Below are 16,171 nucleotides of genomic sequence, written 5' to 3'. Positions count from 1 at the left end.
ATAAATGCCGCTTGCTCCCTACTACTGCACGCAGCAAGGCGTGGTGATGCTGATACGTCCTTGCCGTTTTACCTCGTTTCTTAGGCTCTAGCTTTGCTCCGCATTGAGTCGATCCCGAGGCGGGTTCATCTTCTGGATCTTCACCATCGGATCACGGCGCAACGCACTGCGATAACAAACATGCTGAGTGAGCCACAACCTAAACCAATATGAAATACTGCTAAGCTAAGCTCGTACCTGAGATCATTGGGAGTCACGAAGATAAACTGCTTCTTGCCGTCCTTCTTGGCCGCTCTCACGAGTAGCTGGATGGTCATGTCTCTGTTGACTGCGTCCATGAAGACATCGAACTCGTCCATCACTCGGAACGGACACTCGATACTCTCGCCGAGAGCTAGCAGCAGTGACACTTGCGTGTAGGACCGCTCGCCTCCCGACAGCTCCTTCATATCTGTCACCTGCGACGCTCGGGAGGCGCCCGCTTCGTTCTGCAGCACAGCGATTTCGAGTCGCTGGTCGTCATGCCGGAACCTGAGCTTGCCTGCGAAGTTGTTCAGACCCATGTACCTGTTGAACCCCATGGACGTCCGATGAGCGATCTCCTTGCGTAAAATCTGCCACACGCGCTTGCGTTCCTCCAACATTGTGCGAATACGCTCCAGATTGTCCCTGAACTTGTCGAAGTTCTTCTTCTTGTTGCGATACTTGAGTTTCTTCGACTCCAAATCATCTCTCAGTTCCGCGAGATCCATGCCTTGGAACCGGCGACGTTCGCGATCGATCTGGCGCTTGATGTCTGTTAGCCGCTTGCCATAGTAATCATGTGAGTGTCGGACAGCGACTCGCTCACAATGCTGCTGTGCCTTCTGTCTCTGCTCCTCACATTCTTCTTGGATAACAGCCAGCTCGTCCTCCCACTGCACCACCATCTCACGTAATGCTGCTGCTTCTTTCTGGTACGTCATCTCCTGCACCTTCATCTCGCTAAGATGCTTGTAAATTGCGTCAGCATCCTCCTGGAACTCGTTCATTTCGGCCGCAACCTTCTTCTCCATCGCGTCCAGTTCTTCCAATTCATGCAGCTGGCCCTCCAAATCTGGATTCGACTTGGATAAAACCTCATTCAGCTCCTGCTCTCGACGACGGAAATCCTCCAGTTCGTCCTGAACAGACCTGACCTCGTCCTCCAGCACCGACGTATCCAGAGTGTTCTGCTGCATGTCGTCTGACAATTCCTCCTCCAGGTTGCGCAGCTCTGCTCGTTTCTGGTTGAATCGACGCGACAAGTAGTCAATACGGTCATTCTGCTGCTTCATCTGATGTCGAAAGTCCTCACGATTGCGTCTCAGTCGCGCCTCATCGCGACGTAGCACCTCCTGATTGCCCTTCAAGTAGTCCATCTTCTTCTCCAGCTCCGTGATCTCGCCCTCAACGTCTTGGCAGATGATGGAGCTGCGTCGATTCCCCTTGTTGGCGATGAACGCCAAATTACCGGAACGAACAACGAACTTGTCTCCGTTCGGCAGATACACCTCCGACACGTAGCGAGCCATTCTGAAGTTACCACTGGAGCCACTGAGCACGCTTTGCTCCGCCGACTGACGATCGTCAAACAGCAATTTGCTCTCCGAGCTGCAGACATCCACCAAAGCGTTGAAAACCTCGTCGTCGTTCACCTCGAGGATGTTGCAGATCGCGTGAGCTGCCAATTTCCCCTCTCCAAGACGCAGGTTACTGTACCGACGTCCACTGCGCTGCGATATGATAATGTTAGCTTGGTTATGCGGACAATGGGCTTGGCGCTTGAGATCATCCAGCAGCGCTTTGTCTCGGCCATTCACCACCAAGTAGCTTCCTAGCGTGCCCTTCAACGCCACCTCGATAGCCACAGCAAAGTGCATGAACCTTTCAGGAAGCTTCACATGGAGACCTAGAGGTCCAATGGGAGGCTCGGAGAAGCGGTGGCGATTCTGGTGAATGAGCTGTTGCAACTGCGGAATCTTGCTGCCATACACCGCCAGACTATCGCGCTTTTGACTCCGTAGCTGATTCATGCGGTGCTGGGTCTTAGCAGACTCCGCGTCGGCCTCACGCAACTGACGGACGCAATTATCGTGACGATTCTCCACTTCGTCCAGTTCCTGGGGACGCGCCTGTGCTCGATCCTTGGCTTCGTTGACCTCCTGCTCTGCATTGTTCACCTCTCCGCGCTTCATCTCGATACGTTCACGCATCTCATCGTTGCGTTGCAGACGGTTGTGCAGCATGGCTTCGTGGTTCTCGCGCTTCTTCTGCAAATCATGTTGCAAACGTGAAAGTCGCTGGTTGGCGCGCTGTTTGGACTGCGTCAGGTGCTTCAGCTCCGCCTTGCAGTTGTGCAACGGCCGACGAGCTTCACGGATCCGGTTCTTCACCTCGGTCTTCCGTTGGCTGTTTTCGCTCATTCGAGCGTTGACTTCCTCGAGTTTGTCGTTCTTCTCCTTCTGCTTCCGTTCCAGATTGTCCACCGCCTCCTTTGTCTCTTCGTACTCCCCAGCAGCATGTTCCGCATCACGTTTCTTCCGCTTCATCTTCTTCTCCATCTTCGCAGCCATGTTCTCCTTCTCGGCCACAAACGACCACGCCAGCTCCTTCTTCAGCACCTCAAACTCTTCCTCCAGCTTCCCAATCTGTCAGAAACACCACAACTATAAGCACGCCGCTCACTGACAACACCCCTTTGCAACCATTTAATCACTCACACTCTGGGCCTCCTTCCACTGCTTCTTGGCCTCCTCCATGACCTCCTTCAACGTGGAGATCTTGGCTCGCTCTCTCTTCAGCGTCGTCTCCGCGATGTTCCTCGTCTCCTCGTCAATCTTCGAGTACGTCGTCCTCATCTTATACAGATCTGTGGACTGCAGAAAGAACTTGTACTTGTCCTGTGGATTGCCCTTCAGGAACAGCTTGGCGTTCTCCTGATCCAGAATGGCGCACGGGTTCTCCGTCTGGATGTTCAGGTGATCCAGCATCGCGTCCAAGTCCGTTTTCAGCTTGGACACCAGCACACCCGTCTCGTCCTTGAGTCGGTACTCGGCGGATCCGTCTCGACGGATGAGTCTCTCGACCTGAATCTTACGCCCGAACTGATCGGGACGGAAGGCGTCGCTGCCCTTCGCGTCGTTCCTCAGTGTGATCCGCACCAGCGCGTTGCCTTCGTGGCCGTGGCGGATGAGGTTCTTGATGCTCTTGCCTCGATGAGTGCTGCGTGCACTAGCGCCCAGACAGATCTGGATAGCGGCGATGATGGCGCTCTTGCCGCTGCCGTTTTCGCCTGTGATGAAGTTAATGTGCGGACACAAGGAGACGCGCAACTTGCGGTGGCACATGAAGTTCTCGCAGTAGATTTCTTCCACGACGCCCATCTCCGTCTTGATGTGGGCGTCCATTTGGGACAGCTGCGTGGACGAAGACTTCATGCGTCGCTTGCCGCCTACAGCCACGACGTCGTCTGCGTAGTCTTCCTCGTTGTCCGCGATTAAAGTGTCCATTTCGTCCTCAGTCTCGCTGGTCGTAGAGGCTTCCGTGTCATTTTGCCGCGTCTTCTGCGCCTTGGCACGCGGTCGACGGCTCGTTAGTAGCGCCATGGCAGCGCCTAGATGATGCGGTGCGTTCTGCGCAACAAGAAGGTGCGGGTAGAGAGGTAGAGGGCCCGAGGCGGGCCACGGCTAGCGCGAATGCGGGCTCAACGTGTTGCTTTTTGTGATGGCGGGATGGCGCCAAAACGAGACAACACTTTGCTCTTTATAGTCATATCAAAAATTATGGTTCATTTAAAGACGAGTACTATTTGGGTAATGAAAACAGAAAGATGTCTTATTCAATTGATACCCCCTACAAGTAATGTAATAGATTACTCAAACTAGAAATACTATAAAGTTTGAAAGCTCAAAACAATCGTTCAAGAGTATCGGATACCTGTGTTGTACTGTAGGAGACGACTGCCGCGAGAAGCAAAACTACTGTACAGTTTTACCGCGTTAGATCACTCATTGTTGCTCCTACAAACACTCAAAACGAATGTACAGTTAATCACATTTGCACGCACTGCCTGGCTCGGTCGGCATCAAGATCCTGAGCAACAAACAGCAATTCATGTTTGTCCATACAGAGCGTATGCCACTCCCTCATTCGCCAGCCAAAACGGCCCGGTCTCTCGGAGGGTCCAACTTCTGGATCTTCACCTTCGGATCCGGTCTCAGTGTACTACAGAGTCGATCAACCACCCAAACTGTTAAGCTTTAGCGAACACAACATCATCAAATTTACTTATGTACCTCAAATCATTGGGGGTGACAAAGACAAACTGCTTCCTGCAGTTCTTCTTGGCAGCTTCCACGAGGAGGTCGACAGTCATGCTTCGGTTCTGCGAGTCCATGAACACGTCGAACTCGTCCATAATTCGAAACGGACACTCGGAACTGCTTCCTAAAGCGAGAAGTAGCGACACTTGAGTGAACGAGCGCTCTCCACCAGAAAGCCCCTTCATGTCGGTCATCTGCGACGAGCTCGTCGCTCCTTTCTCGTTTCGCAGCACCCCGATCTCCAAGCGATGGTGGCGGTGATAAAAACGCAATTTGCCAGCAAAGTTGCTTAGCTGCATGCACTTGTCGAACTCCGCAGATGTACGTTTCGAGATTGCCCTGCGGAAGCGCGTCCAGGTGTCCACGCGCTTCTCCAACATGGAGCGGATACACTGCAGGTTTCCTCGTACCTTGTCAAAACTGCTTTTCTTTTCTCGGTACTTCGCCCCCTGCAAGTCCAACTCAGCCTTGAGCTCACTCAGGCTCAGACCGTGTACATTCTTCTGCACCTGTTCACGTTGACGCTCGACCGTCTTGATGCGTTTGCTGCAATATGCTGGTGAATGGACTTCTGCAGGTTTCCCCCCTAACTTCAACGCCACTTTGGCTTGTTCATCGGATTCGTCACGAGTCGCGATCAGCTGCTGCTCCAGCTCCTTCACAGCCGCTCGAGCTGTTTCGAGTTCATTCTGTCCCGTTATTTCGTCGACTTTCGCTTCACGCAGTCGCTTGTAGACGGCATCGGCGTCAGCGTGGCGCTCGGTCATCTCGGTAGCAATCTCTTTCTCTGCCGTTTCCAGCTTGTCCATCGTATCCAAAGAGTCTTGCAGGGTCCGATCTGATGCAATAGTTTTGTTTAAATCCTGCTCCCGTTGTTGAAAGTCCGCTAGCTCGTCCTCTGTAGCCTTGCTCTCGCCTTCCAACACCGTCGTGTCCATAGTGTTATCCTGCAAAACATCGGCCATCTCCTCGTCCAGACAGCGTAGCTGTACGCGTTGCTGGTTCAACCGGCGTGACAAATAATTAATTCGATCAGTTTCTTGCTTAATATCGTAGCCCAACTCGTTCTTGTCGTGGCTCAGTACAGCTTCATCGCGACGCAGTTCATCTTTCTTTCTCTCCAGATAGTCTACCTTGTACTTGATCTCGTCGATACAACATTCTGACTAATTATATAGCCATGCCGGTCTCTCTTGTTCGTAATATACGCCAAATTACCAGAGCGTACCAGGAATTTGTCGCCCGTAGGAAGAAAGACTTGAGCCACATGCGGTACCATTCTGAAGGCACCACTAGGACCTGTTAAAACGCGACTCTCCGCTGCTTCTCGATCGTCAAAGAGTAGTTGGTTTTCCAAGCCACAAGTATCAATGAGAGCGTTGAAAACTTCATCATCGCTAACTTGCAAAACGTTGCACATCGCATGATCAGCAAGATCACCGTAGGGCAGCTCCAAATTTCTGTACCGGTGGCCTGTTCGCGCCGAGATGATCGTGTTGGCCTCTGCGGGGGTGCAATGAGCCTGTTGTCTGAGCTGATCCATTAAAGCCTTATCTTGGCCGTTAACGACGAGATAGTTTCTCAGCACAGTTCCAGCTGCTACCTCGATGGCCGCTTGGAATCGCCTGGCAACGTGACATACATTCCCAAAGGTCCAATCGGTGGAAAAGTGAATTGATGCAGGTTTTCCTTTATCAGTTGCTGCAGGTGCTCAGAATTCCGACCAAAAGCCGAAATTCGATTTTGCTTCTGCTGATTCAGAGAGTTTAAACGCCTTGTTGCCCTTTCAGCATCATGGCAAAGCTGCTGAAGCTGGGTCTTGCAGTTATCGTGTCGATCTTCGAGCTCTCTAAGCATTTTAGTTTGTGCAAGCGCGTGCGCCTCAGCACCGCCGAGATCTCTCTCTGTCTGCATTACTGCCTGTTGCATACGATCTCGCAAGTCCTGATTACTTTCAGTGAGACTTTTAAGTAGAGCAGTGTGCCGTTCGCGCTTCCGTTGCAGGTCACGTTGCACCCGACTAAGTTGCTGCTTCGCACGATCCTTGGACCGAGCCAACCGACTCAGTTCGGCTTTGTACTGCTGCAACGGGCGGCGGGCTTCTCGAATTTTAGCTTTCACAGTCATTTTTTGTCGATAGTTTTCACTCATTCGCGCACTGGCGTCCTCAAGCTGGAAGTTGGCCTCCTTTTGGCTTTGCTCCAGTTTTTCCACCTCCCTCTTTGACTCGGAAAGCTTTTCACCTATACCCACTGTATCGCGCTGCTTCTGCATCAGCTTATTATCCGAGTCTGCCGCGACTGCATCTTTGTCACCCACGATCGACCATGCTAGCTCCGTCTTCAGCATCTTTAGCTCGCCTTCCAGTTTCCCAATCTGTAATAACAACGATGAAATCCACAAATACTGTAAAGTTGTGCTCACTGGCAATACTATACAAGCGAAATAGCAACTCACGCTTTGTGCTTCCTGCCATTGCTTCTTGGTCTTGTTCTTCGCGTCTCGCAGCGTCACGATCTTGGCCAGTTCTGGTTTCAGTGTCGACTCAGCGATCATGCGAGTTGTCTCGTCGATACGCGTGTACGTCGCTCTCATCTTGGCCAGATCCGTGGCTGGAGGAAAAATTTGTACTTGTCCTGCGACGTGCCCTTCAAGAACAACTTGGCGTTGTCTTGGTCCAGAACGGCGCACGGGTTGTCCGTTTGAATGTTCAGGTGATCCATCATCGCTTCCAATTCGCTCTTAAGCTTGGACACCAGCATCCCCTTTTCACTCTTCAGTCTATACTCTGCTGATCCGTCTCTGCGAATGAGTCTCTCCACGATGATCTTCTTGCCATACTTGTCTGCCTGAAAGGCGTCACTACCGGCACCGTCATCATTGCGAAGCGTGACGCGGACGAAGGCATTACCGTCACACCCGTGCCTGATGAATGACTTGATGTTCTTGCCACGGTGCGTCGTACGTGCACTGGCACCGAAACAAATCTGGATGGCAGCAATGATGGCACTCTTGCCACTGCCATTTTCACCCGTTATGAAGTTGATGTGGGGGCTCAGTGTCACCCGCAGTTTGCGGTGGCACATGAAGTTCTCGCAGTAGATCTCCTCAATCACACCCATTTCTGGCGTGGCACTGGATCCAGTTGGTGGAGCAGCGTTGGCGTCGGACCCTGCTGCTGCGATCACTGCGGCAGCTCGCCCGTCGAACCGTGTCACCTCCGTTTGAGTTTCTGAAAGCACTTGAGCTGCATTTGCTGGAGTGATTGGAAATGCACCATGGAGCGTTGACGACGCAGCCAAACTGCGCCACGTTTTCTGCTTCTTTGGTGCCGGTTGTCGCGCCATCAGAAGTTCTCAAATGACCAGCGTCAAGGTAGAGAACTGCAAGGCCAATGAGAAGCGACGTACGTCGTAGTAGAGTGCAGCTAACTGCCATGAATTCATCTTGAGTTTTACGTGTTCATATGATGGCATTGAGCGGTAAGAGATCCCTGTCCCGGGTTGCAATGACTTTCGAAACTCTCGTTAGTGAGAGACGAAAAAATGGTAGCCTTTTATTTTTAGTGGCGTTGAGAACTGTTCTCAGGCTGGGATCAATTTCAATAGAAGAAGGATCAATGGCAAGCGCAGGGCGATGGTATGAAAACAACTCCAATAAACACCTTTACCATTCGTATGTATGCATCACTTATTTGTATGGATGTTCAAGTCGCCGGTGTGTTTTGTGTCAGCAGCTCTATGGGTCTGGACTCGTTGACAATGTCCCTGCTGCGGTAAGTCCACAAGTCGTTCAACCGTAAAGTTATTGTACTATATCATCTTACGACGTTTTCGTGAACAATGGCAGGAAGTGCTGCGTGCTCGACGAATGCTAATGGAGTGTAGTACCGAAGACGGTGGACGAACGAGCCGCTTGATCCGTGAAGGATTCGATCACTTTCTAGCGGATCTCACACGTGAACGGGATGCACTTGGCCAACGCACCATGCCATTGGATGTTTGCGTCTTCTGCGTGCAGTTCCTGCCTTCCTCATACCCTATTAGCGGTGACTCTGAAGAGGAACAGAGCACTCACAGCACCACGAATTACTGTGTGAGAGCAACCACACATTCTTCGCGTATAGCAGCTCGTTGCAGTAGTGGAGGCCAGACGAGTTCAAGCCTCGTGATTCAGCACCAGTTTCCTCCACGAACGGCTCGAGCGATCCGACGTCGAAGCTGTTCGCCAAATGCTTCAGTGTCACCTCGACCTACTCCGACGTATCGCTTGTTGTCGAATGACGCCACGCGCGTGCTGCGTATCGAATTGCCAGCAGCAGCGCTGAACTCGATAGGGCATAGATATGACCAGCACCACCGCCTACTAACAGGCAACGACGACGTCATGAGGAGTCTTCAAGCTCGAGAAAAACAACAAGCGGCAATTTTTTTTAGCGCTAAAAATCGGCAACGCGTATCAACAGCGAAGCGAAATACCCATGGGCGCAGCGAATGTATGACGGCTGGATCAGTTAATCCTGAAGCACCGCCGCATCAAAATATTATCGACAGCCTCATCCACGGCGCGGGGACGTTGTATACGGGCGTTATTATGGCTAAGCAGGAATATAACCCCTTAGTCCCTGCACCTCGACCGAGCGTCACCGCGAAAGGTTCCAAGATCGTAACCAAAAAGCACGGTCGCCACTTTAAAACAGGGTAACCAATTTTACTGGTCAAATTTGACACTTGGTCACACGTAAAAAAAACGATTGGTCACGTGACCAAAAGTTAGTTGGTCACGTTCAAAAGACTTGCCGTCCTCGCAAACAGCAACGCAGGAGGGACACGCTGACGTTGGAGAGAAGCGTGAACTAGCTGTCAGTAGTGGCGACGATGGAGCGAGTCAGCATCCGCCACACATTACGTTCTACAGGTCTGTGTTTCTCCTTTCTCTCTCTTGAAACTTTGTCCTAACTGCACCATTTATATATAAAATCGCTCAGGTTAACCGTGGCACTACTTGTGGACCTAAACTACTGGTGCTGATCATTGTAGTCATCTTTGAGGCAACCAGGAATACACTGAGGAAATGCTCCAACAGCGTGCTGTCGGCCTGGTGTTCAAATGACGGTGACAGACGGCTTTTACAGCGATTCTTTTTGTATATAGATACATACGCGTTCATGTGTCTCCCAGCTGAGCTCAACAACTTCAAATAACTGTTGCTGGGGGCCGTAAATGACGAAATGCGCATGAGGATTCTTAAGCTCCGGTACATGTATGTAGTGTTATCAGTGATATTCAAGTCAGTGCCTGTTCATGTAAGTATTTTTCTTGTGTTCTATTTACCATACTGCGTACCCATTAGACTACACCCTCGTACTCGAACGAGTTATCTTGCTCATAGTCCGCATCCGCCTCTTCCAAGACAGCATTTTCTTCGCTTGTAGAAGACACGTCAGTGCTGTAAGGATCCGAATTCACATCGACGTCGTCTACTTGACCTTCACTATCGCTGCTCGAAGCGGAGTCTTCAATGGCAGCCACACTGGGTAATCTGGGGGCTCTTGGCAACTCAAATCGAACTCGTACTGGTGGAACAGCAATTCCTGATATGATTGCATTACGTTGCAGAACGTACTCACGAGCTAGAATCTCCAGAGTAGTGGCAAATTGCTTCATTGACGGATGAGGCCTGAATCTCTTGTTAAGCTCACGATGGAACCGCTCTAATGGATTGTTGGTTCGACTTACAATATCCCGGTTGATTCCGTATACGTTCCAGAACGTTGGGGGAAATGTATCCATCCAGGTACGCTGGAAATATGCCCAAAAAATTCTCCATTTTTGTCGAGAGTAGACTAACTGCTTGGTCTCACAAGTTTTTCGTATTTTAGCCTTTACCCACGCGATTCCTTGCACTGCAATTTTGCTGGGGTCAATGACGGTCAGTACGGCGAACACGCTTGGAGACATAGCCACCTTCGCCTCGAGCTTTGGTATCCCATATCGCTTTAGCTTGCGGCTGCAGGCCTGTTTAAAGTGAAATAAACAGCCAATGATGCGGATATCAGGGAAGAACGCACACATCGCTCCGATGAGAGCGCCCTCAAAGTCGCATACAACGTCCTTCGGAACGAGTTTACTACCAACAGAATCTTGAACGCACTGTAGCAGTTTCAGGTACGATTTTTTTGTCATGGACGTAGTGAGCACATGCACGACAGGAACGTAGAGCTTACTCGATTGGTCATAGACCATAATCGTGACGCATTGCTTGTAGTGGTTAGGAGCACAGCGGAAAGTGCCGTCGATGTACCACGACAAATTCTCGAAGCACAGCAAACTTAACAGCGCGGGATGACCCCACCCAATTATTCTGTCGATACCGACAGGGTCTTTCTGCGCCTTGATGGCATCATGCCATGAATACTGGAACTGAAAGAAACCCCGATGGCTACCTTTCACCTTCGACAGGGGTGGTTTCTCTATTAAGCTGGTAGGACCACCGGCACGTGTTCTACGTGCATTTTGAACGCGATTTTCAACGACTTGTTTTGACACTCCACGAACAGGGGGTCCATCTAGCATGTAAAACTTTTGTACAATACCTGTCCAAATTTCCTTTTGTGTCATAGTCGTTTTGGCGGCCAGTTTGTCGACTTCATCCATTACAGCCTCTGAAACGTCGATGCAGTGATCACCGGATCCTGTCTCGGATCCAACAAGACCGAGAATAGCTCGACAGGTATGTGGCTCCATATTCCCGAAGTCAAACGACGCTGAGTCTGCATAGTAAGCAAACTGGGCCCGACAATTTTTACGGTATGAGCTACAACGGTAGGTTATCTTGACAACAGTTGCATTTGCGCGCGTGAAGGCATAGCCCTGGTAATACACCTTGGTACGTCCGTCGCGTGGCTTGGATACTACCTGCGAGCGTACTGAGCTTGCTGTTGATTGTGGGAGCTCAGTAGTAGTGGGGCTGAGGCTACGTGGAGATTGAGTATGCGGCGAACTAGTCGGATTTGCTGAGGATGACGTCGGAGGCTGAGTCGACATCGACTCTATAGTAAGCGATGGCGACGGCGATTCTTGTGCTTCTCCTCTTATGGACGTTGCTGGCAGAGTAGAGGCTACGTCACTGCTGTGCATGGATGTATCTGTTACTGCTACGTCAGACGTGGAGGTACCCCGATAAGGCCGTGATGGACGAGAAGTCGGCGAGAACCTTGTCCTCCCACGACGACGCGATGATTCGACAAGTGACGTATTGAGAGGTGAAGGTGAGTTTGCACCTCTGGGCGGTCTGCGGCGAGTCATCGAGATGTTGTTATAGTCGCTGTCTTTTGCGAGAGTGGGGACGGCCTGCCTTTGAGTCCGGGTGTGCCTCTTCGGGAGAGTCGGAATGGTTTCAAAACTGCCATGAATGACGATTGCTGCTATTACTGCGTGACCTAGTTAAATTGGTCACGTGACCTACGTTTAGCAAGTGTGACCTATTCATCACATATGGGTGTGACCAAGTGTCAAATTTGACCTGTTTTATGGGCTTCGTAAAACAGAGCTCATCTTTCCAGCAATCCCAGTCAACACTCGAGCAGCCGCCAAGAAATAGTAGAGCACGTTTTTTTAATTGTTGGAAATGCGAGAAGCAAGTGAGCGTCACAGGCTTGGCATCACACCTGAAAACCCTTGTCAAAGAGCCTTGTCTGGTACGTTAACTGACATCCTTGGCTTAAGCCACAGAAGCTTTACCCGACCTTGAACACTTGTACTGCGGAAAGTCAGGACGGAATTGGATGAAGCAAGCATGCTACATAATAAAATCAGCGCACGCCGACACAATCGATAGAACATCCTCTCTGAAATTGCAAAATTGTTGGGCTTTCTAAATTGATACGATATACTAAGTATTTTGCATTTCCTACAGACCGAGCCATCCTTGATCACTGAAGAAGAAGCCGATCGTTGAGCCTGCCGACAGACCAAAGAACAGGCAGAGTGCCATCACGGCCACCGCCCGACTCGCGGTCCTCAGGTTTCAGCATCCGCGGCGCAACGCCCATGGTGACAGTCGATAGGAAACCGTTGGTTACACCGATGACGAGGTTCAGAACAATGTTGTAGGCGATAGCTCCCATGTCGTCGTGGCCGAAGGAGTAAAGTGACGTACCGGCGACACCCATAAGCAGCAGCGGAATGAAACCCAGTCGAAGGACGGAGAGACCCAGGCACCAGTTGCTGGTCAGAATTCTGTACACTGCAGCGCTTGTCATTACGCGACCGAAGAAGTCGCCGTAGTTGTAGCTACCGGCAATACCCGGGAAGCAGTACCAGTTCTTAGTGACCGAGTGGTTGACGTCAGCGTAGGGCGGCGTGAGGTTGCGGTTGGCTGCACATCCGAAACCAGGGTACACCGATAGAGAGACGAAGAAGACGAGGAATTGCGCCAGCGCGGGTACCCAAATGATGCAGAAGATGCGCCATAGGTTACTGCATGTCTTGTTGAATGGCAATGTGGCCAAGCTCTCGGCCTTCATGGACTCTTCGTTACGTGTACGAGGGATTTGACACACGGGAGGTTGTTGAGGTGGCGGTACACGAAGAGAGCCACGATCAGAACGACGATGAGGAGACCAAAGAAGAGGTAGAAGCTGAGCTTGGTAGAGTCTCCCGTCTGGTGAACTCCGCCTACTGCAAGACGCAGAATAGTAAGCAACGAAACGTTGATAGCGCCAGCCGTGCCGTTGCCGATTTGGACGGCTTGCGAGAACTTGGGGACCGGAAACAGAGCCGCAAACGTGTAGTAGGTTGCCTCAGTCAAAGAGTTGCCAAACCCGATACAACCGAAGCACACGAGCACGAGGATAGCGCCCGTCTTCTCGTTGGAGAAGTCGATTGCACTGAAAACCATGATGAGAATGGCCATCAGCATGAAAATCCCGTAGCCCACGAGCACCCGAAAGTCACGCGTGATCGACTTGTCGAATCCAAAGAACATCTGAAGAGCTTGACCAATGACCATGGGCCACGCTGTGCAGAGCGTCGTTAGGAACGAAAAGTCCAGACCAGAGTCGGCGAACTGGGTAGGAGAGAATGCGTCCTAAGACACGTCCTAAAGTGTCCTATTGTCCTAAAACCTGGGATAAAAAACTAGCAATCGGTTCATAAACGATCCAATATTTAGGACACCACAATGTGCTTTAGGACGAAACAAGCCAGGCTCCGTGTGTCCTAATAGGACACTCAACAACTCGACACTTATTATGTCCTATTAGGACACACAGCAACTCAGACTACTGTCCTATTAGGACAACATCAAACCCAACATGCACTGTCCTATTAGGACAACGTTACTAGTTTTCTACTGTCTTATCAATATAATTCAATTATTCATCTATAATTCACAAGAGCAATTACACATGGGAATATTGTATTAGTAGGTTCTATCTGCATCTACTCAAACCTTTTGTAGTCTTCAGGAATCTCCAGTGTCGCTGGTGGGGCATGCTGAGGGGCTTTCTGGCGGAGGTGTTTGATATCCTCAATACGCTGGATATAGCGTGCAGCCTCACGCTTGGTGCCTTCAATAAAGGCTAAAAGGCCAGGATGTACACCCATTCGGGACACAAAGTCACGATTGTACTTCTCCAATGGATTGTTGGTACGGTTGATCACATCAACCCCAACACGCATCATCTCCTGAACATTCCACGTCGTAACGTCATACCTTTCCATCCAAGTCTTCAAAAAATACTTCCAGAATGCATTCCACTTTGTCTTTGCTCCAGTTTCGTCGACAATACTGCGAACGTATCTAACACCCTAATAAAGTGAAAAAAAGTGAGATCCAAAAAATATTAGCATAAAAAAGGTCAGATTCAAGTTGTAAATAGGTATGATCAAAATAAAATAGTCCTTTCCTTTTTTGAGATTTGGTCCACAGGGATGACAGCAAGCGTGTCAAGTTTTCCGGGACTGAGCGCGCTCTTTATTTGGCAGTCTGGAATGCGTAGATCGACCATTTTTCGGCGTAGTGCCTTTGCGGAACCGCTTGCAGACGTAGTAAACCGTGCTTGTTTCAGGACACGAGCGCTTGATGCAGAAGGAGTAGCCGCGATGGTCCATGGTGCTTAGCTGCCGTGGTGGAGATTGATAAATGGTTGGTAGTGTGCCTTAGGGCAGTAAGTAGCGCTAATGTGTGTATTAAGTAACGCTTATGTAATTTTAAGTAGAAGGTCCAGAAGAAAGTTAATATTTGAGTTTTAGGACAATATGGAGGACACAAATTATAATATTCTGTAGCGAAGGATTAGTCGCTTTTTAGGACACATCTTCAAAATCTCCCTGTAAAATTTAGGACAAATAGGACACTTTAGGACGTGTCTTAGGACGCATTATCCTACACCGGCGAACTGCACCGTGTAGAAGTCTTGTGCACTCAGACACGAGTAGTAGGCCCAGAGAACGGAAGCGTTAAGGAACATGAACATGTAGAAGATCTTGTGCTCGTTCTTGACCATGTCGTCCCAGATCTCCTGCGGCATGCCATCGTGTCCGATCTCGAGACCGTCATCTTCTTGGATGTCTGGGAGCAGCTTGTCGGTCTTGCCCGGTGAATGCATGGATGCTGGGTGTAGCTGTTGGAGGTTGCAATGGTGGAGTCGAATTACACGGATTTCAACTTAATTGATGTCAGGTAAATTGCAGAATGGACGTTGGTGATCCGCCGCGCCGCGCGCGCAGCTGTAGAACTCTGGCAGGTACATGGCCCGACTACCAATAGATTCCCATCGACTTGCCACTTTGGTGGTTGAGCTCGAAGGTTTGTCTATTGAGTTGATTTGCGACCCAAAAGCGCATGACTATAAATAACATGCAGCATTCTTTGACAAAAAATTATTGCAATGCCATCGAAATGACCCATTTGATCTACTGCTTTTTCGTTTTGAATCAGTGTTTTACTTCATTTAACCTACTTTTTAAGGTCGCTGTGGACGTCCCAGTTTTCAGGCCTTCTGGTAGAAAGGGTCAAATTGTATAGAATTATACAGGATGATGAATGCAAATTTGCGTAGAAGGAGCAATTTGAACTTCAATCGTCGTACCAGGCACAGGCGCCTCGCTCATGCTCAGTGAGCAGCTCACTGAACATTGCTCAGCACTTCCACCAGCATATTGCTCCACATCACGATGTCACATTACACTTGCCTTCGCTAAGTGCATTACAGGCTGCAGAACTCACGCGCGAGCAAAACTGCAACTAGATCGTCACAAAGTATGTGAGCTTTACTAAGAAACGGCATTCAACAAGGGCAACGCATACAGACCGAGTTATCCCTGGTCACTGAGGAAAAACCCAATCCTTGAGCCGGCGGCCAAATACCGCGAGTCAGGTGGTGCTGTGAAGGTGTTTTGCCTGTTCTTTCGTATTGCCACTGCCGATCGAGTCCTCCAGGTCGATCCCGCGGCACTACGCCGCAGCGCCCATGGTGACAGTCGATAGGAAACTGCTCGTGGTGTTGTAGGCGATGAACACCAGTGAAATTAAGGCCAGACGCCGAATAGACAAGCCTAGACACGTACACGATGGTACGTCGAGCCCGATAAATGTATTAATTGACAATTATTTCTTTTTGTTTCCCTCAATATTTTATTTATGGATTCTTTTCAAACAAAATATGTATTTACGGATTTGGTGTACCTGCACAAAAAACAATATTTACGACAGTCACCAGTTTGCAGCGCATATTCTACTTCATTCTGCAATTTGCGTCAATAACGACAAAGCCTACTCCCTCCTTTCAACCATGTCGCAGCCTACGAAGAGCAAGTTCACGC

At 50.1% G+C, this 16,171-nt stretch overlaps 4 protein-coding genes across 4 annotated transcripts; 1 reads left to right on the top strand and 3 right to left on the bottom strand.

The window, feature by feature from the left end:
• Window positions 1-140: 140 nt before the first annotated feature.
• PITG_09270 (structural maintenance of chromosomes protein 6, putative) lies at window positions 141-3,626 on the bottom strand (the record flags this gene model as incomplete). The annotated part of the gene is made up of 3 exons (XM_002903511.1): window positions 141-183; window positions 238-2,669; window positions 2,742-3,626. 3 exons carry the CDS (start codon window positions 3,624-3,626, stop codon window positions 141-143), a joined length of 3,360 nt encoding a protein of 1,119 aa, XP_002903557.1.
• Window positions 3,627-6,934: 3,308 nt separating this feature from the next.
• On the bottom strand, window positions 6,935-7,690 carry PITG_22886 (structural maintenance of chromosomes protein, putative; the record flags this gene model as incomplete). The annotated part of the gene is made up of 1 exon (XM_002903510.1): window positions 6,935-7,690. One exon carries the CDS (start codon window positions 7,688-7,690, stop codon window positions 6,935-6,937), a length of 756 nt encoding a protein of 251 aa, XP_002903556.1.
• A 523-nt stretch (window positions 7,691-8,213) lies between these two features.
• Window positions 8,214-9,047, top strand: PITG_09269 (uncharacterized protein; the record flags this gene model as incomplete). Its single annotated transcript, XM_002903509.1, has 2 exons — window positions 8,214-8,726; window positions 8,814-9,047. The coding sequence occupies 2 exons, from the start codon at window positions 8,214-8,216 to the stop codon at window positions 9,045-9,047; spliced, it is 747 nt and encodes a 248-aa protein (XP_002903555.1).
• A 3,773-nt stretch (window positions 9,048-12,820) lies between these two features.
• On the bottom strand, window positions 12,821-13,331 carry PITG_09268 (uncharacterized protein; the record flags this gene model as incomplete). Its single annotated transcript, XM_002903508.1, has 2 exons — window positions 12,821-12,831; window positions 12,875-13,331. The coding sequence occupies 2 exons, from the start codon at window positions 13,329-13,331 to the stop codon at window positions 12,821-12,823; spliced, it is 468 nt and encodes a 155-aa protein (XP_002903554.1).
• Between the last annotated feature and the right edge of the window lie 2,840 nt (window positions 13,332-16,171).

This window comes from Phytophthora infestans, genomic scaffold, assembly GCF_000142945.1.
Source record: "Phytophthora infestans T30-4 supercont1.14 genomic scaffold, whole genome shotgun sequence".
Classification (NCBI taxonomy): domain Eukaryota; phylum Oomycota; class Peronosporomycetes; order Peronosporales; family Peronosporaceae; genus Phytophthora; species Phytophthora infestans.
Note: the sequence above shows the minus strand (reverse complement) of the source record. Positions and strands in the feature narration are given on the sequence as shown.